The sequence below is a fragment of the Carcharhinus amblyrhynchos genome, chromosome 20 (genome assembly GCF_965287045.1).
Source record: "Carcharhinus amblyrhynchos chromosome 20, sCarAmb.v2.hapA, whole genome shotgun sequence".
Lineage (NCBI taxonomy): Eukaryota > Metazoa > Chordata > Chondrichthyes > Carcharhiniformes > Carcharhinidae > Carcharhinus > Carcharhinus amblyrhynchos.
This window is the reverse complement of record NC_137343.1, coordinates 46,725,156-46,750,756: the sequence shown is the minus strand read 5'-3', so window position 1 is coordinate 46,750,756 and position 25,601 is coordinate 46,725,156. Positions and strand designations below refer to the sequence as shown.

The 25,601-nt window shown below is 47.5% G+C and overlaps 1 protein-coding gene and 1 non-coding gene across 2 annotated transcripts; both read right to left on the bottom strand.

The window, feature by feature from the left end:
• Positions 1–5,601: 5,601 nt before the first annotated feature.
• On the bottom strand, positions 5,602–25,255 carry LOC145355996 (phospholipase A2, minor isoenzyme-like). Its single transcript, XM_080208552.1, is given in 4 exon segments — positions 5,602–5,723; positions 9,671–9,798; positions 20,506–20,662; positions 25,222–25,255. Coding segments are annotated over 4 exon segments (441 nt in total).
• LOC145356218 (U2 spliceosomal RNA) lies at positions 20,983–21,174 on the bottom strand. The gene has a single exon (XR_013889085.1). It is a non-coding gene; the product is annotated as a U2 spliceosomal RNA (small nuclear RNA).
• Positions 25,256–25,601: the final 346 nt, after the last annotated feature.

Genomic DNA, 25,601 nt, shown 5'->3' with positions numbered 1-25,601 from the left:
ACACCCCGGGCCAGAGTGGTTCACTCCAGCGGGGATTACAGTAGCTCCCCATTCACAGGGAGCTTGCAGCCCGACCCGACTGGAATGAAGTAGGGATAATTGGGGGCCCCCCTCCCCGAGGGTCAGGTGGTGGGGAGGGTGCCCCCTGGGCATTGGCAGCCTAGCAATGCCGCCCTAGGACCCCGGCACTGCCCAAGGAGCAAAGTGCCAATGACAGGATGGTGGGGGGGGGGGGGCACCTGGGCCTAGGGCAGAGCCAAGGGAGGGGGGTGGGTCTATGGGGCAAGCCTGAGGGAGGCAGGGACTGGTGTGGCAATTGGTGGGGGGGGGGGGGGGGAGGTGAGGAGGTCCCGCTGCCACACTGCAGTCAGGATCGTGAGGGAAAGAGGAAGGCCTGCGTTCGGGGTGGGCAGGGTGAGGGTGGAGAGGTTACTGTAGGGGGTGGGGGGGAATTGATTGGGGGGTTGGAGATCAGGGTGGGCTGGGAATGGCCAGGGGGGAGGGGCTTGTGAACTATGAAGTCTATGGGGGAGAGGAGGGCTGGCGATGCGGAGGGGGGCCACGGGGCTGGCCAGCAATCGGGAGGCTGACAGTGAGGAGCCACTGTGTATGAGCCGATCTTGGTGCTGACAGATTGGCACATGGCTCAGTGACCCGCTATGTTACCAGCATCTCCAACAGGAGTAAGCCCCACCCACTGATGTTTAATGATGTTTACGTTGGTGGCCTCTGCAGCACAAAGAGCGTGGGAGATTCTTCTCTGAACTCCCTGTGAAAAAACCTGTGATGACTTCACCCAGGTTAATGAGATTGGCTCGTGAGAGTGTGAACTACCTGATAAGTTCTCCCGTACAACCGTAGGTTCATTCGGTTCAGGGGCTCCCAGGCATGCCCTTTTTGCAATCTTGTAGAGTCTGTGGACCATGTCTGCGTTCAATGTTACAGGCTGCACAATCTTTTCAGTTTCCTCAAAAATCTTTTATTGATCACACACTCCTGATCTACGGGCACCCGGTGCAGAGGGGAGAGGGGGGGAAGAGAGGTCGGGTCAGGAGGAGGACCTTCTCGTGAACCTGCTCCTGGGCCTGGCAAGGGGCGCCGTCAATAGCCCAGGCAGCAGGTGATCGAGGTGGCTGTCCACCCTGACTGTCTGCCCCTCTAACGCGACTATATTCGCAGCCAGGTGTATCTGGAGAGGGAGCATGCTGTGTCCACAGGCGCAGTTGACACTGGGCACTCCAGGGGCTGGGGTGTAATATAGATCCCGATAATCACATTTTAATTTGATGTTTTAAGTTTCCTTTCTGCTTATTTTTTGTTCAGGCTGTTCCCCCTCCTCTTAGGGAGCTGCCCTTTTTGATTTGTCCCACAATTAATTTGAGTTAGTTTATTTGGTTGGTACATAAAAAGAGGTACCTGATGAATTCTTATTGATGGTTAAATCAGGGAGCCTCATGTTCCCTGTTTAAAGCAGGTGTGTCAGACTCCCAACCTGCATTTATCAGGGAGCAACTGGAGAGCTGGGTGTGTGCAGATGTATGGTGGAAATAAAGTAACTTGGTGACGGGACTTCCACCTCCGTGGAGTTATTACAAAACCAGCGTGAATTACTCCAATTTTGGGGGAATTCCGGCTTACATGTCTTTTAATAGCTTGAAGTGACTGAAAAAAATGAGAACTTAAACTGTGTCTGCTCAATTATTATGTTTATCTTCCAGCCAAAGGTCAGTAGAATAGTGGGATAAGCTATCAGTGAGGAGGACACAGTATAAAGAGGTTCAAGGGATATGTAGATGCATTTTTGGCTGAAGTCATACATGGATGATTGTGGTAGTTGGAGATTCATCATTTCAGCCCTAGGACGTTGTGACAGGAGATACTCAAGATAGTGTCCTAGGCCCAACCACCTTCAGCTGCTTCATCAATGACCTTCTCCTACATCATAAGGTCACAGGATGGAGATGTTGGCTGATAACTGCACAATGTTCAGTACCATTTACAACTCCCTAAATAATCTAACAGTCTGTGCCCACAGGCAACGAAACCAGGACAATATTCAGGTTTGGACTGGTAAGTTGTAACATTTATGCCACGCAAGTGCAAGTAATGACCATTTCCAACATGATAAAACCTAATTACCTCTCCCTGACTTTCACTGGGATTACCATCACAGAATACCTTCCATCAACATTCTGGGGTCGCTGTTGACCAGAGACTCAACTATACAGGCCAGATAAATAACGTGGCTATGAGAACTGGTCAGAGACTGGGTATCTTTTGGCAAGTAAGTCACCTCCTGAATCTCAAAGCTTATCCATTATTGACAAGGCACAATTCAGGAGTGTGATAGAATACTTTCCACTTGCCTGAATGAGTGCAGCTCCAACAACACGCAAGAAGCTTGGTACCATGCAGGACAAAGCAGCCTGCTGGATTGGTATCTGATCCAGTAATTTACACATTCAATCCATTCACTGCAGTCGTACATTGGCTGCAGTGTGTACCATTTACAAGAGGGACCTTCTTGCTGCAGCTGTATAGGGCATTGGTGAGGCCGCAGCTGGAGTACTGTGTGCAGTTTTGGGCGCCGCACCTGCGCAAGGATATTTTGGCCCTGGAGGGAGTGCAGAGGAGGTTTACTAGGCTGATACCGGAGTTGAGGGGATTGAGCTATGAGGAGAGGCTGAATAAACTAGGCTTGTACTCGTTAGAGTTTAGAAGAATGAGGGGAGATCTCATTGAGACGTATAAGATGATGAATGGGATGGATAGGATAGAGGTGGAGAGACTCTTCCCGCTCAAAAAAGACAGTAGGACTAGGGGGCACAGCCTCAAGATAAAGGGGAGGCGGTTTAGAACGGAGTTGAGGAGGAACTTCTTCACTCAAAGGGTGGTGAATCTCTGGAATTCTCTGCCCGTTGAAGTGGTGGAGGCTGCCTCGCTAAATATTTTTAAGACGCGGGTTGATGGGTTTTTGATAAGAGAGGGGATTAAGGGTTATGGGGAGAGGGCGGGAAAGTGGAACTGAGCCACAACAGATCAGCCATGATCTTATTGAATGGCGGGGCAGGCTCGAAGGGCTAGATGGCCTACTCCTGCTCCTATTTCTTATGTTCTTATGACCTCAGCAACACATAAAGACATCTTCACCCACATTTCCCAATCTGCATCCTAGTAGGACAAGAGTAGCAGAGACTTGTGACCTTCACCCCTTTCAAGTTCCCCTCCATGTCATGCATATCCTGATTTAGAAATATATCACCATTCCTTCATCCTCACTGCATCAAATGCTTGTTAGTTCCTCAATAACAACACTGCGGTTGGCTCATCCTCACCTTGGTGGTTAGCACTGCAACCTCACAGTGCCATGGACCTAGGTGCAACTCCAGCCTTGGGAGACTGTCAGTGTGGAGTTTGCACATTTTCTGCATGTTTACATGGGTTTCCTCTGGCTGCTCCAATTTCCTCCTACGCTCTGAGTTGAGTGGCCATGATAATTTGCCCTTTTGTATCAGGGGGATTAGTAGGATTAATACACAGGGTTACCAGGCCTGGGTGAGATTGTCAGCCTTGATGGGTCAAATGGCCTCCTTCTGCACTGTAGGCAGTCTACAAAGTTTCAAGTGTACATATACCTCTTGCAGTAAAAGACCAGGGGAACAGGAGTGAGGAGAGGTTCAGAACAACATGGCTTAGAGTGCTTGTCAGTGTCTATAATGCATTATAAATACTTCTAAAATTAATGTCATTAAATAATGTTTCTTGGTATTGTGGCTGCATCAATTTCCAAACATGACATGAGGAAGGTATCTGACTTGTTTCTGGTGATGTTTTTGAATCAATGAAATAAGTAACTGCAGGATCTGAATCTTAATGTAGCGTGTTGTCATAAGATTATTTATTTCCATTGGGTTTTTTTTGCAAATTATCATAGAGTCCCTATGGGGCAGAAGGAGGCCTTTCAGCCCATCGAGTCTGCATCAACTCTCTGACAGAGTATCTTGCTCAGGTCCTCTGCCCCAACCTATCCCCGTAACCCCACACACTTACCATGGTTAATCCATCTAACCTCCACATCCTGATTCACTAAGGAGTCATTTAGCACAGCCAATCCAACTAACCGGAAACTGGAGCACCTGGAGGAAACCCACGCAGACCCGGAGAGAACATGCAAACTTAACCCAAGGCCAGAAATTTGCTGTGTTCATCTAGGTTTAAATGGTTGAGGTAAATTGCCATCTGTATATCTGGTCATTTATTTAGTTGCTGTTTGTGGGAGGCTGCTGTGCACAATTTGGTTACAGCATTTCCTGCGCTAAAACTGTGTCTACATTCCAAAAGTAGTGATTTGGTGTAAGCTGCTTTTGGATACCCTGAGTTCTTAAAAGGTGCTATATAAATATAAATCTTGCTTTCTTTCATTATAGACCTAATCCACTATATTTTCCTTCTGCTCTTCATTTTTAACAGTACTTTTTATTTTCTCTTCACATCTTCCACAATAATATGATTGTCACCTGTACCGAAATTCAACAAGTATTTTTCCTGGCCCCTGAAAATCAGTCTGTGTTGGAAAATTAATCAAATGCGTGAGTTTGAAGAATTTTCAGTGTTAATTAATAGTCATCATATTGACAATTTTATTTTCAGACTCTGTTTTACGGACTGGCATGCTGTGTGTATTGATGGTTCAGTGGTAGGATTCTCGCCTGCCACGTGGAAGGCCTGGTTTTGATTCCCAATCAACGCAAAGCCCTTCTTTTGACAGCATGGTGGTACAGAGGTTAGTGCTGCTGCCCCACAAAGCCAGGGATCTGGATTCAATTCTGGCCTTTGGTGTCTGTGTGGAGTTTGCACTTTCTCCCCGTGTCTGCGTGGTTTTTTTGTCCGGGTGCTCCAGTTTCCTTCCACAGTCCAAAGATGTGTAGATGAGGTCGACTGGTCATGGTAAATCACCGCTTTGTGTCTCAAGGTGTCTAAGTCAGGTGGATTAGCCATGGTAAATGTGTGGTGTTATGGGGATAGGGTGGAGAGAGAGCTGGAACAAGTTGCAAGTAAGGGACAAGTAAGGGACCCTGTCAGAATAGGTGGGCTGAATGATCTCTTCTGCACTGCAGGAATTCTATGGTTCCATGACTATTTCAGAACAGAATGTGGGCTGGAATTACAGTGCACTTAATTACACAGCAAACAACACATAATACCACCTTTCATTCATTCATTCTGGTTTCTCAGAGTGTAGAATGAATGGACAGCAGTTATACTGCGCACTGAGAGATCTCAGTTTAGTTTAGAACTGCTGCCGTTCTCTGGAAACAATTTTTGCATAAAATTCTATTGCATTGTGGAATGTGGTCCAAAAGCAACAGTAAAATTCTTGAAATTCAAATGTAATAATCAGGATTTTAGCATATTCTGATGCCAGAAACGGTAACCCTGGGTTTATTCAGAGATACTTCTGTTTAATTTTGATGTTTTTAAATTGTTTAATTTCTTTGGCATGTACGAGTCACGATTTAATGAATTCAAAGAAGTGGAATAGAAAGTGAAATTGAGATTGAGCTTTATTCATTCTTTGCCCCATGTGTTCGTGTCATGGTTTTAGGCACAGTGTTTCTCTGTGTCCAGGTGTTTATGTTCTTCATTGTACGGTGCTTTAGCAAAGCACATGGCTGCTTGCCGATCACATTCACAGACATAGGCTTCACAGGGACTGTTATCAGCTGCAGAGAGACGAAAGGAACGAAGTCTAAAGCACTTTAGAACCAGATCTTGTACCAAGGCCAATTTCATTTGGTGCAAAGTCTATCTTCAGTGTTCACAGAGATTGTCCAGATTTCTAACCACGGAAACCAGAAGTCACGTTACCTTTATTTCTCCGTTAAGTTTCTGATACTCTGAAGGAGATTGAGATCAGGATTTTCTGACCATGTTGTGATGGGACTTGTGTGGGCGAAGCACTGGGCCATTGGCAGGGCCAGAAGTCTTTTTATTTGTGTATATAAGAACATAAGAACATAAGAAATAGGAGCAGGAGTAGGCCATCTAGCCCTTCGAGCCTGCCCCGCCATTCAATAAGATCATGGCTGATCTGTTGTGGCTCAGTTCCACTTTCCCGCCCTCTCCCCATAACCCTTAATCCCCTCTCTTATCAAGAACCCATCAACCCGCTTCTTAAAAATATTTAGTGAGGCAGCCTCCACCACTTCAACGGGCAGAGAATTCCAGAGATTCACCACCCTTTGAGTGAAGAAGTTCCTCCTCAACTCCGTTCTAAACCGCCTCCCCTTTATCTTGAGGCTGTGCCCCCTAGTCCTACTGTCTTTTTTGAGCGGGAAGAGTCTCTCCACCTCTATCCTATCCATCCCATTCATCATCTTATACGTCTCAATGAGATCTCCCCTCATTCTTCTAAACTCTAACGAGTACAAGCCTAGTTTATTCAGCCTCTCCTCATAGCTCAATCCCCTCAACTCCGGTATCAGCCTAGTAAACCTCCTCTGCACTCCCTCCAGGGCCAAAATATCCTTGCGCAGGTGCGGCGCCCAAAACTGCACACAGTACTCCAGCTGCGGCCTCACCAATGCCCTATACAGCTGCAGCAAGACCTCCCTACTTTTATATTCAATCCCCCTCGCTATGAAGGCCAGCATCCCATTCGCCTTCCTGACCACCTGCTGCACCTGCAAGCTGGGTTTTTGCGACTCATGCACAAGGACCCCGAGGTCCCTCTGCACCGTCGCCTGCTGCAGTTTTTCGCCACGTAAGTAATAGTCCTTCCTACCATTCTTCCTACCAAAGTGGACCACCTCACACTTGCCAACATTAAATTCCATTTGCCATTTCCTGGCCCATTCGCCCAGCCTATCTAGATCCTTCTGCAGACTCTCCACACCCTCCGCACAATTTGCCTTTCCCCAATCTTGGTGTCATCAGCAAATTTCGACACCCTGCACTCGGTTCCCTCCTCCAGATCATCTATGTAAATGGTAAATAGCTGAGGCCCCAGCACCGACCCCTGGGGCACCCCACTAGTCACCAACCGCCAATCCGAATAGCACCCATTGACCCCCACTCTCTGCCTCCTATTTGACAACCAATCCTCTATCCACACTAACACCCTACCCCCAACTCCATGTCCCCTGACCTTCTGCAATAACCTCTTGTGAGGTACCTTGTCAAACGCCTTCTGAAAATCCAGAAAGACCACATCCACCGGCTCTCCTCTATCCACTGCCCTAGACACATCCTCATAGAACTCCAGTAAATTTGTCAGACACGACTTCCCTTTAATGAAACCGTGTTGCGTCCGCCCTATCAAGCAATTCCCTTCAAGATGCCTCGCAATTTCCTGCTTAATGACGGATTCTAACATTTTACCTACCACAGACGTTAAACTAACCGGCCTATAATTCCCCGCCTTTTGCCTGGCACCCTTCTTAAACAACGGCGTAACATATATATAGACTTTTAAGAATTTTGTTGGCACAGGAAAAGGTTGTTTGGCCTTCTATACCCATCCCTCATTGAATATCAACACCCACAGTTTTGTCCTATTCTTGCAATTGGCTATTAAATTAACTTACCACCTCTCAGTGAAAGGAGTCAGCAGCCTGGACTTTTAAGTTAACCAGCCATTATTTATAGAACATACATATCTTCTAGTTCCAATATCGGGTGAAAAGTCTTCAACTTGAATGTTAACCTGATTTTCAGATACCCATGAACCTTACCCTGTATTTAGAGCAATTTTATGTTGTATCTTTAACCTGACAATGACTAACCAAGAACAGGGAAATGGGAGGAATTAGGAATATCTTTACAATTTAAGAAAATGGTTCAGCATTGTTTAGTATAATAACTGGACAATTCAGTATGGTTTCCTTTTCACAGATCAGACTGGGGTTGTTGCTTTAATAAAATGTATTTACAGAGTTTAAAAATGATCAATGCTAGGTGTTATTAGGGCAGCATGGTAGCATAATGGTTAGCACTGCTGCCCCACAGCACCAGGGACCTGGTTCAATTCCAGTCTTGGGTGTCTATGTGGAGTTTGCATGTTCTCCCTGTGTCTGCATAGACTTTTGCCAGGTGTTCCTGTTTCCTCCCAAAGACTTGCGGGTTAGGTGGATTGGCCATGCTAAATTGTCCCTTAGTTTGTGTTCGAGCCAGAATTTTATAGCCCGTTTGCCACGGGAATCGGCATGGGCAAGGGGTGGACAATGAGAAGGTCCATTGACCTCAGGTGGGATTTTACGGTTTCGGGATGAGCGAGACCATAAAGTCCCGCCCTGTGTTTGTGTGTGGCTATGCCTGGTCTGGTGTAGTGTTGTTCAAACGGTAAGTCTGTGGCGACAGGCTAGCAGCTTGTTCCAGGAATAATTAGTTACAGAAACGGATGAAAGTCTGACCTACACATTGTCAGGTGCGGAAAGGTTGAGAGAGAGAGAGACTTTTATGTAAATAATTAATACAACAATTTAGAGTTGAGTGAAAATCCTCCTATGAAACCCAAATTCTCTAAACTTTAGTGGAAGGTTTTGGCATCAAGTCCAGAGGTCATACTGTTTCATATCAACTGAGATAACACTAATGGAAAAATAGATGATTCTAAATAGACGGATGCTAATATACAACACCTTTTTTCCACGAATTCACTGCCTTCAGCTTCATTGGCTTTCAAAGTTACATCAGGAAAAAGTAAAGTTCATACTAAAACCATTGGGGGTGATCTTACCCAAAAATATTCGCGGTCCCAAATGAGCGTAAAAATGGGAGAAATTCACACCGTCTTTTTGGGCGACTTAAAAATCGAATCTTACCTGATTCTGGCAATAAAATCAGACAAAACCTGAAATCCGCCAGCAGGGGGAGTGGGCTGGACCTAAATTGCCCAAAAGAAGGCAGCAGCGGGTGCCATTGTGCATGTGTAGGTTTCTGTCACTGCCTCTGCTGCTAAGCAGGCCTTTGTGGTTGATTATCCCATTCCCTGCTCCGCGGGGCCCCATGGCCAATTGTCAAACCCTGCCAAGAGCGATTGCTACCCCCCTGCCCAGAACAATCAAGGATCCCCCCCTTCCCCGCCCAGAACAATTGCAACTCTCCCACCATCAATTGCTGTTGCAGAGTATGCAGGGAGATCCCATCTTCCCCCAACAAACACTGTTGCGGAGTGTGCAGAAGTGCTTGCCCCATCTTGTCCTGTCCCCTCAGTTGGCCCTGCCCCTTGGCACTGCCCGGTACCCAATGGGGTCCGATGGGTGCTGGGCTGGCAGTGCCAGGGTACCCAGTGGCTAGTGCAAGGATGTGAGGTTGGCACTGCCCACATGACAGACTGGTAGTGCCAGGCTGTCATTGCCTAAGGGGCACCTCCCTCCTCCTGACCTCCCGGGAGGGGGGGGGCCCTCAATGGCCTCCAGTTCCACTGGTGAGGCCATCTCACCTGGTCTCTGTTGATTGGACCACACATGATCTTCGCTGAAGAGAACCTTCCCTATGGAAGGCCACCAAGGCAAGTGAGCTTGGACAACAGCGTCCTGAGCTCATTAATAATATTTAATAATATTCCAACTTATTTCCATCCACTGATGGATGGCCAACAGGTGAGGATTTGTTGTGCTGGACAATACGACAGTCGGAATGGTAGAAGATTAAGGGGAGAAATACTTACTGTCACAGGTGGCTATGCCACTAGAACAGGAGTATTTGTACAACTTGGTGTAAGGGTTATCATAGATTGGCCTGCATTCCTTAACCTTGCTGGTTTCTCCATAGCAGTGATCATGGACGTGGCAGCATCTGAATTAATACATAGGGAGAAACGTGTTAGTCACCATGAGGAGCAGCTCCCTCTGAAAATGGGCATCAAAATAATCAGCTTCCCAACTCTGGATTCAGATTCCAATTTACAATCTCAATTTACAGGCATTCGAATCCAACTAAAACTGAATCCAACAGTGAGGTTCACATGGAGTTAGGGGATGGAAATAATTGGGATTGACTAAATTCAGAGAAACCTTATCACTCGGCAGTTGTGCCCTGACCTGCAATTGCATGGAGCTGTAGTACACATTGGTGTCCACAATTCCCCTCATCCCAGCTCCCCAGTCTTGCCCAATCCTGTCCAAAACACCAGTATGTCACCTGTGGATTCACAGTCCAATCCTTAATCCCACTTTCCTACAAAAGAGAAAGCCATGGGGTGATCTGATTGGGGTTTATAAAATTATGAAGGAGTTTGTTAGGGTAAATGTACAGAAGATATCGCCACTTGTTGGAAAGATCAAAGCTACAGAGGTTAGAATGTTGAAGTCCCAACCGTACAGAGTAGTTGAGGTGAATAGTGAAGGTGCATTCAAGATCAACAAGGAATATTTTGATCGGGTTAGATAAAATACATTGAGATGTGGCTTACGTGGGGCATAAACAGCGACATGGCCAAATTAATCAAACCAACTCCCTTGATGATCGATGGAATTTCCATATCCTCTTTCAATATCCATCGGTGAGAAACTGAACTGAACTAGCCACTGTGTGTACTGGAGCAGGTCAGGGGTTGAGAGGCAATGTTATTATATTGACAGGCCCAATGTTGTGTTGACTATAACATTATATTGAGCAGTGATCAGGTGCTTCCCCTACTCAGAATTCGAGGAGTGGTTGTCCCACGCCACTATGTTGCTCTCTATTCGAGTAGTGAGATTAGGAGTGATCTTAATTGGCAGGAATGAAAAACAACGAACTGTACAGCACAGGAACAAGCCCTTCGGCCCACTAAGCCTGTACCAACATACGACACCTTCTTAAACTAAAGACCTTTTGCCACTACACTTTCCATATTTTGCTGGAGCAGACGAGTGAAGGAGCAGAGAGACAGCTAAGATTTTACCTGTTAAAAACCAGTTTAAAATAAGTTTAAAGCACTTTGTTCTTTGTAGAACTGTTTAAAGCATTTATTTATTGTATTTACTGCTTTAAGAATTCTGAGGGAGTGGTTAGCAGGCAGTTGTGGGCCATCAGATTTAAATCAGCGCCAGGTTTAAAAGGAGGCCTGGTGTAGACAGCGGGCAGCGTCTGAGCGGGCAGCGGAGTGAGAGGGAAGCAGAGTGAGCTACTAGGGCTTAATATCAAAAAGGGCTGGAAAGAAAAAAGGCCAGGTGAGTTCATTTGAAAAACAAAAAAAAAGCAAAAAAAAAACAAAAAAAAAAAAAAATTTTTTCAAAACTACTACAGTAAATAATGGAGGGGCATGTGATGTGTGGTTTCTGTATGATGTGGGAACTGGTGGACCCTAGGGTTCATCCCAGTGACCATGTCTGCAGTAAGTGCAGGTTGCTGGAGGAGCTCCAGCTCAGGGTAAATGAGCTGGCCTCTGAGCTACAGACACCGAGGCTCATCAAGGGGAGAGAGGGTGCCATTGTCAATGGGGTGCAAGTGACATCCACCCCCGCTAGACTGGCTAACTCTAAGGGTCAGGGACAAGAGGGGGCTACTGGGAAGAGGAAGGGGGGTGAGGAGCGGAGGCCTCAGCCTCTTAATCTGCATAACAGGTTTGAGGTTCTTGCTTCCAAGTTGGACGAGAACGAGGCAGGTGAGGTTGGTGAGCAAGCTGCACACGGTACAGTGCTGCAGCAGGGCATAGGCAAAGAGAAAAGGAAAAGGAACGTAGTAGTTATTGGGGATAATGGGGTGAAGGGTATTGACACTGTCCTTTGTCACAATGACAAAGTGCACAGAAGGGTGTGTTGTCTGCCTGGTGCTCGGGTACGGGATGTCGCAGCTGGGCTGCAGAGGAACCTGGAGTGGGAGGGTGAGAATCCGGTCGTTGTGGTACATGTGGGTGCCGGCGACGTAAGCAAAATGCAGACTGAGGATCTGGGGAGGGAGTATGAAAAGCTTGGAATGGAATTAAAAAGTAGAACCAACAAGGTGGTTATCTCTGGGCTACTGCCTGAACCGTGTGCAGATGGGCGTAGGGTTGACAGGATTAAGGAAGTGAATGGGTGGCTCAGGGATTGGTGTGGGAGGAATGGGTTTGAATTTATGGGGCATTGGCACCAGTATTGGGGTAGGTGGGACCTGTTCGGGAGGGATGGGGTTGGTCTGAACCGTGCTGGGACCAGAGTGCTGGCGAATCGAGTAAAGAGGACTGTAGACAGGGCTTTAAACTAATTAGGGGGGGGGAGGGTGTGAGGGTAGGTGACCTTACGAGGTCTAAAGTTAAGGAGAGTGTACATGTAAGGGAAGAGGCCGAGGATGTCCCAATAATAGAGGGAGTAGGGGGCGTGAGTATAGTTGGTGGCGTTGCGGCAAATAGGGTCCAGTTGAAGGCTGGGATGAAAGCACTTTATCTGAATGCACGAAGCATTCGGAATAAAGTGGATGAGCTGATGGCGCAGATCGACACAAATGGATACGATCTGGTGGCCATTACAGAGACGTGGCTGCAGGGTGACAGGGACTGGGAGCTGAATGTACAGGGCTATCAAGTGTTTAGGAAGGATAGACAGGAGGGAAAAGGGGGGGGCGTAGCTCTGCTGATTAAGGATAGCATCACGGTGATAGCAAGGGATGATATTGGAGCCAAGGAGCAGAGGGTGGAATCGTTGTGGGTGGAGATTAGGAACAGCAAAGGGAGGAAGACGCTGGTGGGTGTCGTCTATAGGCCCCCGAATAATGATCTGGAGATGGGGCGGGCTGTTAACGCGCAAATAAGTGCGGCGTGCAGGAATGGGACGGCCGTAGTTATGGGGGATTTCAATCTGCATATTGATTGGTCGACCCATGTTGGACGTGGGGGGCTCGAGGAAGAGTTCTTGGAATGCTGCCGGGATAGCTTCCTCGAACAGTGTGTGTTGGAGCCGACGAGGGAGCGAGCTATCTTGGATCTGGTGCTATGTAATGAAGCGGGTAGAATTAGGGACCTTGTGGTGAAGGATCCTCTTGGGGAGAGTGATCATTGTATGGTGGAGTTTCTGGTGCAGATGGAGGAGGAGAAAGTGGGTTCCCGGACACGCGTCCTTTGTTTGAATAGAGGGAAATACGGTAGGATGAGAGAAGAATTGGAGAATGTGGACTGGGAGAGCGCGTTGAAGGGAGGGTCTGTTAAGGAGCAGTGGAGGATCTTTAAGGAGATCTTTCTTGGTGCTCAACGGAAATTTATTCCGATGGTCAAAAAGGATAGTAGGAGGAGAGGTAATAAGCCGTGGATAACAAAGGAGGTGAAGGAAAGTGTTAAACTAAAAGCGGAGGAATTTAGAGTAGCTAAGAGTAGTGGGCGAGAAGAGGATTGGGAGAGGTTTAAATGTCAACAAAGATTGACAAAGAAGTTGATAAGGAAGGGTAGGAGAAACTATGAAGCTGGGCTAGCGCTTAATATAAAAAAGGATAGCAAGAGTTTTTATAAATATATAAAAAGGAAGAGGCTGGCTAGGGTGAATGTTGGTCCTTTAGAGGATGAGAAAGGGGACCTAGTGGTAGGGGATGGGGATATGGCTAAGGTATTGAATAACTTTTTTGTTTCTGTCTTCACGGAGGAGGACGTGAATAATTTGCCGGGTGTTAGCGATAGAAAGGTGGTAGGACTGGAGGGTCTTAATGACATTACTGTTACTAGAAAGGCGGTGCTCGACAGACTGGAGGGGCTGATTGTGGACAAGTCCCCAGGACCGGATGGAATGCATCCGAGGGTTCTGAAAGAAATGGCGGAGGTGATAGTGGATGCCTTGGTGGTTATTTTCCAAACGTCGCTGGATTCCGGGGAAGTGCCGGATGATTGGAAAACGGCTAATGTTACGCCGTTGTTTAAGAAGGGTGCCAGGCAAAAGGCGGGGAATTATAGGCCGGTTAGTTTAACGTCTGTGGTAGGTAAAATGTTAGAATCTGTCATTAAGGAGGAAATTGCGAGGCATCTTGAAGGGAATTGCTTGATAGGGCAGACGCAGCACGGTTTCATTAAAGGGAAGTCGTGTCTGACAAATTTACTGGAGTTCTATGAGGATGTGTCTAGGGCGGTGGATAGAGGAGAGCCGGTGGATGTGGTCTTTCTAGATTTTCAGAAAGCGTTTGACAAAGTGCCTCACAAGAGGTTATTGCAGAAGGTCGAGGGACATGGAGTTGGGGGTAGGGTGTTAGCGTGGATAGAGGATTGGTTGTCAAATAGGAGACAGAGAGTGGGGGTCAACGGGTGCTATTCGGATTGGCGGATGGTGACTAGTGGAGTGCCCCAGGGGTCGGTGCTGGGGCCTCAGCTTTTTACCATTTATATAGATGATCTGGAGGAGGGAACCGAGTGTAGGGTGTCGAAATTTGCTGATGACACCAAGATTGGGGGAACGGCAAATTGTGCAGAGGGTGTGGAGAGTCTGCAGAAGGATCTAGATAGGCTGGGCGAATGGGCCAGGAAATGGCAAATGGAATTTAATGTTGGCAAGTGTGAGGTGGTCCACTTTGGTAGGAAAAATGGTAGGAAGGACTATTACTTACGAGGAGAAAAACTGCAGCAGGCGACGGTGCAGAGGGACCTCGGGGTCCTTGTGCATGAGTCGCAAAAACCCAGCTTGCAGGTGCAGCAGGTGGTCAGGAAGGCGAATGGGATGCTGGCCTTCATAGCGAAGGGGATTGAATATAAAAGTAGGGAGGTCTTGCTGTAGCTGTATAGGGCATTGGTGAGGCCGCAACTGGAGTACTGTGTGCATTTTTGGGCGCCGCACCTGCGCAAAGATATTTTGGCCTTGGAGGGAGTGCAGAGGAGGTTTACTAGGCTGATACCGGAGTTGAGGGGGTTGAGCTATGAGGAGAGGCTGAATAAACTGGGCTTGTACTCGTTGGAGTTTAGAAGAATGAGAGGAGATCTCATTGAGACGTATAAGATGATGAATGGGATGGATAGGATAGAGGTGGAAAGACTCTTCCCGCTCAAAAAAGACAATAGGACTAGGGGGCACAGCCTCAAGATAAAAGGGGGGCAGTTTAGAACGGAGTTGAGGAGGAACTTCTTCACTCAAAGGGTGGTGAATCTCTGGAATTCTCTGCCCGTTGAAGTGGTGGAGGCTGCCTCGCTAAATATTTTTAAGACGCGGGTTGATGGGTTTTTGATAGGAGAGGGGATTAAGGGTTATGGGGAGAAGGCGGGAAAGTGGAACTGAGCAGCGACAGATCAGCCATGATCTTATTGAATGGCGGGGCAGGCTCGAAGGGCTGGATGGCCTACTCCTGCTCCTATTTCTTATGTTCTTATTATGTTCATATTTCTCTATTCCCCGCCATTCATGTATCTGTCAAGATGTCTTTCAAACGTTGCTATTTTATATGCTTCTACCATCTCCTCGGGCAGCACATTCCAGTCACTTACCACCCTCTGTGTAAAAAAACTTGCCTCTCACATCTCCTTTAAAATTTTCTCCTTTTACTTTATACCTATGTTCCCCAGTAACTGACATTTCTACCCTGGGAAAAAGACTCCGAGTATCCATTCTATCCATGCCTCTCAATTTTGTAAACTTTTATCAGGTTGCCCCTCAGTCTCCGATGTTCAAGTGAAAACAAATCATTTATATAAAAAAAAGATGGTGCCAGAGCGTGGCGTCTTCTTGCGAGCTGTCCCAGTATTCTTCAAATTCTTTCTTCAACTCTCGTTCTGACTCTGTATTCTGCACCCTCTCCTTTCCTTCTCTCCTATGAATGGAATGTTTTGTCTTTGTCGCGTGCAAGAAACAATACTTTTCATTGTATCACAATGCATGTGACAATAATAAATCAAATATGCATTACAAACAACAGAGGTCGCAGCACTGATCCCTGCGGAACACCACCAGTCACAGATCTCCAGTCAAAAAAACATTCTTTTGTCATTACCGTCTGTCTTCTATGACTAAGCCAGTCCCATATCCATTTTACCAGCTCACTGTGGATCCCATCTAACTTCGCCTTCTGTATCAGCCTGCCATGAGGGACCTTGTCAAAGACCTTGCTAAGGTGAATGTAAATAACATCCATACCCTGCCCTTATCAATTGCTTATGTCACTTCCTCGAAAAGCTCAACCCCGCACAAAGCCCCATGCTGCCTATCGCTAATAAGTCCAAATGGGAGTAAATCCGAAGAATCTTCTCCAATAGTTTCCCTATCACGGATGTAAGGCTCACCAACCTGTAATTTCCTGGATTATCCCAGTTGCCCTTCCTAAACAAAGCAACCCGCATTGGCTGTTCTCCAGTTCTCTGGGACCTCTCCTGTGACTGAAGAGGATACCAAGATAGAAGTATAAGGTCCCTTGTCTCCCTCAGGATTCTGGGATAGATCCCATCTGTGGTCCAGAGGATTTGTTCACCTTAATGCTTTTTTAAATACCCAACACCACCTCCTTTTTTATATCAATATGCCCTAGATTACCAACATATCCCTATCTAGACTCACCATCCACCATGTCCTTCTCCTTTGTGAATACCGATGCTAAGTATTCGTTAAGGGCCTCACCCACTTCCTCTAGCTTTACACATAAATCCCTCCTCTGTCCTTGAGTGGACCTATCCTTTCTTAATGTTTGCCTGCTTTAGCTTCTTGACCAGGGAAAGAAGGAAATGAAATAAAAACAGAAAATGCTGGATTAATTTAGCAGGTCTGGCAGCATCTATGGAGTGAGAGTTAACATTTCCAGTCCATATGACTGTTCCTGACAAGGAGAACATTTCTCTCTATCAACTCTGTCTGGAGCCGTCATAATTTTGAATACTTCTACCAAACCCCTCTCGACCTTCTCTTCTCAAAACATAACAAGCCCAGCTTCTCCAATCTACCCTCATAACTGAGTTCCCTCATCCCTGGAACCATGCTTGTAAATCTTACATGCATCTTCTCTCAATCTTCACATCTTCCCTAAAGTGTGTGTCCAGACCAGTGATCGATAAACGTTATCATAACTTCCTTGCTTTTATAGAATCCCTACAGTGCTGAAGGAGGCCATTTGGCCCATCAAGTCTGCACTGACCACAATCCCACTCAGGCCCTATCCCTGTAATCCCACTTATTTACCCTGTTAATCCCCCGACACTAAGGTCAATTTTAGCATCAATTTTGCCAATCAACCCAACCTGCCCATCTTTGGAGTTTGGGAGGAAACCCATGCTGAACAGGTAGAAATGTGAACTTGGGATGATGCAGTGGCATGGTGGTTGGCACTGCTGTCTCACAGCGCCAGGGACCTGGGTTTGATTCCCAGTTTGGGTCACTACCTGTGCAGAGTCTGCATGTTCTCCCTGTGTCTGCGTGGATTTTCTCTGGGTGCTCTGGTTTCCTCCCACAGTCTGAAAGACGTGTTGGTTAGGGTGCATTGACCATGCTAAATTCTCCCTCAGTGTACCCAAACAGGTGCTGGAGTGTGGCAACTTAGGGATTTACATAGTAACTTCATTGCAGTGTTAATATAAGCCTACGTGTGACAAATAAATAAACTTAACTTTAATTTAAACTCCACACAGTGACCCCAGGCTGGAATTGAACCCGAGTCCCTCAAGCTGTGAGGCAGCAGTGCCAACCACTGTGCCACCATGCCAGCCTAGAAAAACATCAGAGTTTGTATCTTCCTTCTGTCCCTTTTATAAAACCCAGTATTCCATATGCTTTATTAACTACTTTTTCAATCTTCCTGCCACCTTTAATGATTTTGTGCATAAATTCCGCCCCCCCCGGTCTCTCTCTTCCTGCATTTCCTTTAGAATTGCACCATTTATATTATATTGTGTCTCCTCATTCTTCCGACAAAAGTACATAATTTCCCAGGTGTCTGCATGAGATTTCATCCACCATGTGTCCACGCGATAAGCCTGCCTACGTTCTTTTGAACTCTATCGCTATCCTCCTCGTAGTTCGCAATACTTCCAAGTTCTGTGCACCCAAACCATTAATCTAGGTCAAGAAAATCAGTGGGTCCAGCACCGACCCCTGAGAGACTGCACTGTCTGCCTTCTACAACCACTAATAACCACTACTCCCCGTTTCCTGTCACTCAGCCAGTTTCATATCTATGCTGCTGCTTTCTCGTTTATTCCATGGGCTTCAGCTTTGCTGGCAAGCCTATTCTGCTATGATTTGTCCAGCACCTTTTGCAAGTCCATGTACACACATCAACCCTCATCAAAACACTGAAAATATACACATTTTTCACCCGACAAATCAATTTAAACTCATCCAGAATTGAAAATTAAATTGCAGCAAAGCTTAAATTAACTCACATTTGCTTTATAAATGAAACCCAGTTGCCCTGCTGCTTTTGACAAAAAAATCTCCATACAAATCATTAACCTGTGGGTTTGCTTATCAGATACTGATGGATGCCATGGGCTAAGAATTATATTTATTGTTTCATTTTTTTGGCATTGCAGTTCGCAGCCTATTCCCTTGGAGATAGGGAGGACAAAGACTTGGTGTTTCCACCTCATTACCATGATTACAGCCCTGTGCTGCTGCTGTCCTCTTTGTACAGTTGGGGGTCAGGGGGAGGGTTCCAATCATCGACTGCACAAGAAGCAACCATCCTGCTCTTCTCCAAGGCAGGTTGTCCCTCTGACAGGGAAGCTGCAGTGAATAATGCTGCTGGAGTTTAAAACATAGGAAATTGAACATTGGAGAGATGCACAGCTGAGGGGGTTAACTGTTGAGATGACCAACAAGAGGGATGCAATGCTTCCCGAAGGAACCAGAAGGTCCTCAAGGGTCACCGACTGAAGGCAGCAAAAGCAGCGGCCAGAGAGGTGTGTGTTATAACATAACCAATAAATAACATGCTGTGAGGGGCAGCTGACCTGGTAGACAATGTAACCAATGGCAGAATGATGTGGTGGTCAGCTAACCTGGTATAAATAGAAAGCAGATGGGAATTGTGGAGAGTTGGTATGGCCCAGGACATGGTTCCAAGTGTTAGAGTAATGAAGTTTCTTTATTAAACCTTTCTCTTCGAGTTCACTTTCTGAAGTTGTTGCTTGCATCTGAAGTATTCCGTATGAAGAGTGCAGTGGCAGCAATGCCACAAGAATTCTGAAACCTCAGCTCGGCAGTCAAGGTCAGCGAATGCATCTTCACACATTGGCAGGAATTCTCCAGTCTCACCATCATCGCCAGCGAGAATGGAGATTGGTGCTCAGCCAAATCCCCATTCACTGCAGCGGGACCAGAAAATCCCAGCCTTGGGCAAGGTCAGAGAATACCAGCTGATATCTCTCAGCAGCCACACCACCAGCCTTTTATTCTGCTCCATACCAAACTCCAGTCACTCACCCAGCAGCGCTCCTTGGCATTCAAGAGTCACATCTACTCACATATCCACCTGTCTCTGCCTCTAAAATAGAGCAGCTGTTCAGTAATGGCAGGCTCAGAACACAAACACAGTGCTACACAACAACTGATCCTGTTTTGCAGGATGAGGATGGCATACAATGGAAGTGAATGGTGGAGAACCAGCAGGGGACAAGAATAATCATTGCCTCAACACCATGGCAGTGATGACTCACAACATCATGAGGAGGGGAGGGAGGCCAGATCATTCCCCGGGGCGGCGGGGGGAGGCAGGAGGCAGGCCAGATTGTTCTCAGGGTGGGGGGGGAGGCCAGATGGATCTCTGGTGGGCGGTGGGCAGGGGGGGGGTCTGCTGCTATTCGATTGCTCCCAGGCCGCTTTCTACACTTACAGCAGCCATGGAGCAATCTGACACATGCTTTATCAATTTTTTTTCTAGCTGTGCATGCGCAGTTCAGAGCTCCAATTGTTCTGGGCGCGTTAAGCCCCACCCACAGCATTGGAAAATCATCAGCTCCAAGTAACACACTAGCCCAATTTAGGACTACATCACCATTGCTTCATCACCATTGGGTCAAAGTCCGAATCTAACAGCACGGTACGAGTACTTGACCACACAATCACCACCACCTATTTAGAGATAATTAGGAATGGGAAATAAATGCCGACTTCGCTTGTGATGCCCATGTCCCATAAAGAATTTTTTTTTAAAGGCTCTGGTACTCCTCCTGCTCTGTGATGATTGGCACACGGAAGTTTCATCTCCTCTCTGGTTCCACTTTGTTCATTCAGTGACTATGATTCTCCTTTGCACAACATCTCGTAAAATCATAGAATCCTACAATGCAGAAGGAGGCCATTTGGCCCATCAAGTCTGCACCGACCACAATCCCACCCAGGCCCTATCCCCGTAACCCCAAACATTTACCCTAGCTATTCCCCTGACACCAGGGCCAATTTAGCATGGCCAATCCACCTAACCCGCACATTTTTGGACTGTGGGAGGAAACTGGAGTACCCGGAGGAAACCCACACAGACACAGGGAGAATGTGCAAACTCCACACAGACCTTCACCCAAGTCGGGAATCGAACCCAGGTCCCTGGCGCGGTGAGGCAGCAGTGCTAACCACTGTGCCACCATGCCACCCATTCTCATCTCATTCTCCAGTGATCTTTGAACCTCCATCCCAAGTAAACGGTAAGAGGTCACGTTACCTGTCTAGTTCATCAACTGGAGTTCCAGAGCCTCCAAATCCACAGAAACATCCATAATCACTGTAGTCAAAGACAGGGCGGCTGTTTGGAACGGCACACTTGATCATACTGCGGAATTGCCAGATGGCGTTGGGCCCAAAGCTTTTCCCAAGAGCACCTGAAATGTAGAAATGGACTAATCAACTTGGGCTATCCCCCACACTGAAACCTGGGCTCCAAACATACAGAACTTACATTTCGACAGTGTCTTTCATAGCCTCAAGATGTCTCCAAAGGTTTTGCCATTAGTGAAGCATGGTCACTGATGTAATGTTTGGAAGCATAGCAGACAATTCATGCACAGCAAGGTTTTTTTTGTTTACTTTATTTCAATCCAATCAAGTCAAATTAAAGCCAATTCAGAGTCCCAACAAGTTGGGACATTCCCAATCCAAGCTGACAAGACAGGGCTCTCACCTCCTGTCTTGGGCTTGATCGACATGATCCAAGCTGATTGGAGTAGGTGTAGCTCCTCCTCCAAGGTTTGATCTCATTTGCATTGTAGCCAAAAGGCCGAGATGCTGCTTTAAACAACTGCTTCAAATGAAGCAGAAATGTAACCTAATGACTTCAGCCAAGTGCAGCATGTCGATACTACACTTGATCTTAGCCAAAAGGCCGAGAAGCGAAGGTTCTACAAGCGGGATAATGACCAGATAAATGGGGGTGATTGTTGGTTAGTATAGTGAAGAGGACCCTGCTACTCTCCTTCACATCCAGCTGAGAGGGTAGGCAAGACCTTATCCAAAAGACAGCATATCAGTCATGTTGCTGTGCTCACAGAGTGAATCCTCTGACTCAGAGGCAAGACCACCTAAATTAAGGTTCGGTTGACACTCACATGCCACAAACAATATTCTACAACTTTCTGTTAAGATGTCAACATTGTTGTTTTGAGCTTCACTATTGATTCAGTGGGCCTGATTTTACCATTGCTTCATGCACAAAATGTGGTAAATTCCGGTGTGAGGTCATTACCGTGATCCGTGCCCACGTCTGTACAGATGGCCACTTTACCGAAATCTGGGAATGGCCACGATCCAATTCACGCCCGAAATGGGCAGAATGGTGATTTAAATGTATTTGCATTATTTAAATTGAATTAATAAGCTGCCCACTCAACTTGATCAGCATTTCCCCCTTTACCACCGCATTCGCCGATTTGCGCCGAAATGGACTTGCTGAATGAAAGACTGTTTCGGGTGCTCCGGCTGCTGCAGGGGTGAGTTCAGAGCTTCCAATGGCTCTCTGACTCAGATCCGTGGGGGGTGGGGGGGGGGGGGGGGGGGGGGGGGGGGGGGGGGGGGGGGGGGGGGGGTGGGGGGGGGGGGGGGGGGGGGGGTGGGGGTGGGGGGGGTGGGGGGGGGGTGGGGGTGGGGGGGGTGGGGGGGGGGGGGGTGGGGGGGGGGGGGTGGGGGGGGGGGGGGGAGGCGGATCAGATCATTCTCTAGGAGGATGAGTGGAGGGAGTGAGGCCAGATCATTCTCTGGTTGGGGAGGAGGAGGCAAGTCAGATGTACCTCTTGGGCGGGGGGGGGGGTGGTAGTGAGGATCGTTCTCTGGGTAGGGGAGGGAGGCAGGAGGTGGGCCAGATCATTTGGGATGGGGGGGATTGGGGGAGGCCAAATTGATCTCTGGTGGGGGGATGGGGGGTAGGAGGCGGGGGGGGTCCGCTGTCATTTGATTGCTCCCAGGCCGCTTTCTCCACTTTCAGCAGCCTGGGAGCAATCTGACACAGGCACGTTTTTTCAATTTTTTTTCTAACTGCACGTGCACAGTTCAGAGCTCCAATCGTTCTGGGTGCGCTAAGCCCCGCTCACGGCACAGTTCAGACTCGCAGTTCATTTTTCAGGCTGAGTGCGTATGGGGGCTCCTGAAAGCAGATTTCCAAGTCGGATCTGAATTGCGCCCAGATTCAGCACTTAGCTTGAAAATGATAAAATCAACCCCAGTGTATCAGCACGTTGTGTTCTGCAACACTGGACCACACTCATCGGAGTGTCCAGGATTTGACTCCTAGTTTATTTATTTATTAGTGTCATAAGTGGACTTACATTAACATTGAATTGAAGTTACTGTGAAAATCCGTAGTACCACACTCCAGCGCCTATTTGGATACACTGAGGGAGAATTTAGCATAGCCAATGCACCCAACCAGGACGTAGCTGATGCAGCACTGGCGATATGACAGCACCTCTTGTGCTTGGCTTGAGTTCCCAATCTGACAATGCTGGTTGGTACAAGCATGTGTTTCTGGGTACCAGGCACAGCCGTGGACTCTTGTGACGTGTTAGCCAACCAACAATCACTGCCTCAACTCCAATATGGATACATAAAGTAGTCAACTCCCGTGAAAATGAACCTAAACATTAATAATGCATTCTGAGTCAAGCAGAATAAATTGGAAGTTGACTTCCGATATCTGTTTAGCCATTTAAATCTTCTGGTTGTCTGTAGTTATCTGTCTGGTTTCATTCTATCTTTCCAGTGATAGCAAGAGAATTTCCTGCATTGGCTCCTCTGCTTGTGCCCATGCTGTCCCCTCAGGATCTATCCCCTGGCTCCTTGCTGTTTCTCACCTCCACGTTGCCTCTTCCTGGTATCATCAGTGAATACAATATTAGGTTGAACATGTACATTGAAGACTCCTAGCTCGATTCCCCCCTCACTCCTCTGGATGACTCCGCTGCTCTGAATTTGCCACGTTGTTTATCCCAGCAATTTCCTCCAATGAAATATTGGTAAGTCTGAATCCATTGACCGGGATAGTACAGCCATTCCCGTGGGTGGGAGTTTCCCATCTGGCTGCAGTGAATGGAGATTTGGCTGAGAGCAAAATTCTCCAACTTTGCCGCAGTGAGCATGGCGTGAACAGCCGGTAAGATCGCACCCATTGCGCATGATTTTCCTGACCCACTGCACTGCATGAGCAGCACAGCAGGCTGTAAGATGTCAGCAGGGGGCCTGTAACAGGATTTGCAACCAGCATGATTGCACTGCCCAGGCCCAGTGTAATCAGCCTCATACCAGAAATCAATTTTCATATCATTAGCGAGCCTGGGATGGTATCATTTGGGCTTGCCAACATCTTCCCCCTGCCATTATCAACCTCCAACCACCCCCCCACCTGTGCTGGGAGAGGTTCCCACCAACAAGGACCAGGTGTGATCATCTCGCTGATGGGGACAGAGACCATTGAGGCTCCCCCACCCCCTAGCAGTCAGGAGGTGGGTGGTTCCCCTTAGGCACTGCCCATCAGATACCAGGCAGTGCCAAGAGGGTGGGGCCAGAGGGGCAGGACCTACTGATGGGGGGGGGGGTGCAATCTGCATTTGGGATCAGTGGAGTTGGGAGGGATGAGGACAATCAGGGCTGGTTATGGGGGTGGGGTGTTCAAGGCTGGCCGTGGGGGGTCGGCTGGCCGTGGGAAAGGTGACCGGGGCTGGCTGTGGAGAGGGATAGCTGGCAATCAGAGCTGGTCCCCGAGGTGAGGGGGGTCAGGGAAGCTAGCAATTCAGGAAAGTCACTGGGAGGCAGACAATGGGCAGGCCAATGCACATGTGCCAATCTCTCTACAGACAGATTGGCGCATGAGCAGTGGCCCACTCAGTGCGCTGATGTCGGCCTCTTGGGTGGGGTTGGCCTAAACCGCACCCCCCCCCCCCCCCGGTGTCAACCACCCAGGAGACTCTGTGAAGCACAGAGTGCTGGAAGTTCATCCCATTAAATATGTCCAAAAAGCGGGTGGGAAAATCACCCGTTTTCCTGTCCATTGGGCACTTAGTTTCTTGGGGGGGGGGGGTGGTGGAATCACCCTCTTTGTCTTTGGTTCCCATCACAAGCTCCATTCCGAGCCACTGCATCCATCCCTCTCCTTGGTCACTGTCCGAAGCTGAACCAGACTGTTTGTCTGGAGTGCCTACACTCACTTTCACCTCCGCAATACCACCCATTCCCAACCCTACCTCAGCATATGCACTGCTGAAACTCCCATTAGGCTATTGTTACCTTTAGGCTCAACTATTCTAGTGCTTTCCTGACCAGCCTCCCATCTCACTTTCTGTAAACTTGAACGCATCTAAAACTCTGCTGATCATTGTCTAACCCATACTAAATCCCACACACCTGTCAGCCACTCACCGAACTGGTTTAGCTCTTGTTCCAGCAGCAGCTCAATTTTAAAGTTGAAATCCATGTTATCAAATGCCTCCTCTCCTCTTCCCTTCCTGTCTAACCTCCTCCAGCCCGACAATCCTCCAACATCTCCATGCTCCCACAGTCCTGGTCTCTCGTTCATCCCTGATTTCCATCGTTCCACCACAGACAGCTATGTCTTCAAAGGCCACAATCCTAAAGTCTGGAATTATCTCTCTGCCTCGTGCCTCTCTCTCTAACTTTAAGACACCCCCTAAAATCTATCTCTTGATCTAATTTTACCTGTCCTAATATCTTCTTATGCACCTTGATGTCAGAATTTGTTTGATAGCACTCCTGTAAAGCACCTTGAGATGTCCTAAGGCTGCTATATAAATTCAAGATGTTGTTGTATTTAACAATTTTTTTTTAGAAAAGGCATTCAGACATAGGTTATTATTATTTTAAAAGTCAATGTTCTGAACTAAGCAACCTCTGTGCACAAACGGTGTCTGTGCATTCATTAACCATCTCCATTACATACCAGCAAACAGAAAAGTGAAGACCAGGTGTCACATGTTTCCCTCTTGTTGTAGCAACTGGGTTGTGAACTCAAAGAACTGCAAGGGAGGAACCCAGGGACTGACGACAAACTTTATACCTCCACACTGACCTTCAGGGTTCAAAAGACCCTGTGTAATCAAACCAGAAGCTGACTTGACAGGTGGACCCCTTCACAGAGAGTGAGAGGGCAAACTAATCAAACTCTTGCTGACAGCTTTAGTGAGTAGTGTTGATGTTCCGGCCTGCAACAGCAAATCACTCGAATGGTGCAGAAATACTGAACAGTCACGGTTGCTGTCAAACTCTGACTTTGTAACTTTGACCAATATAAACTTGACGAGCACAAACTCAACCAATATA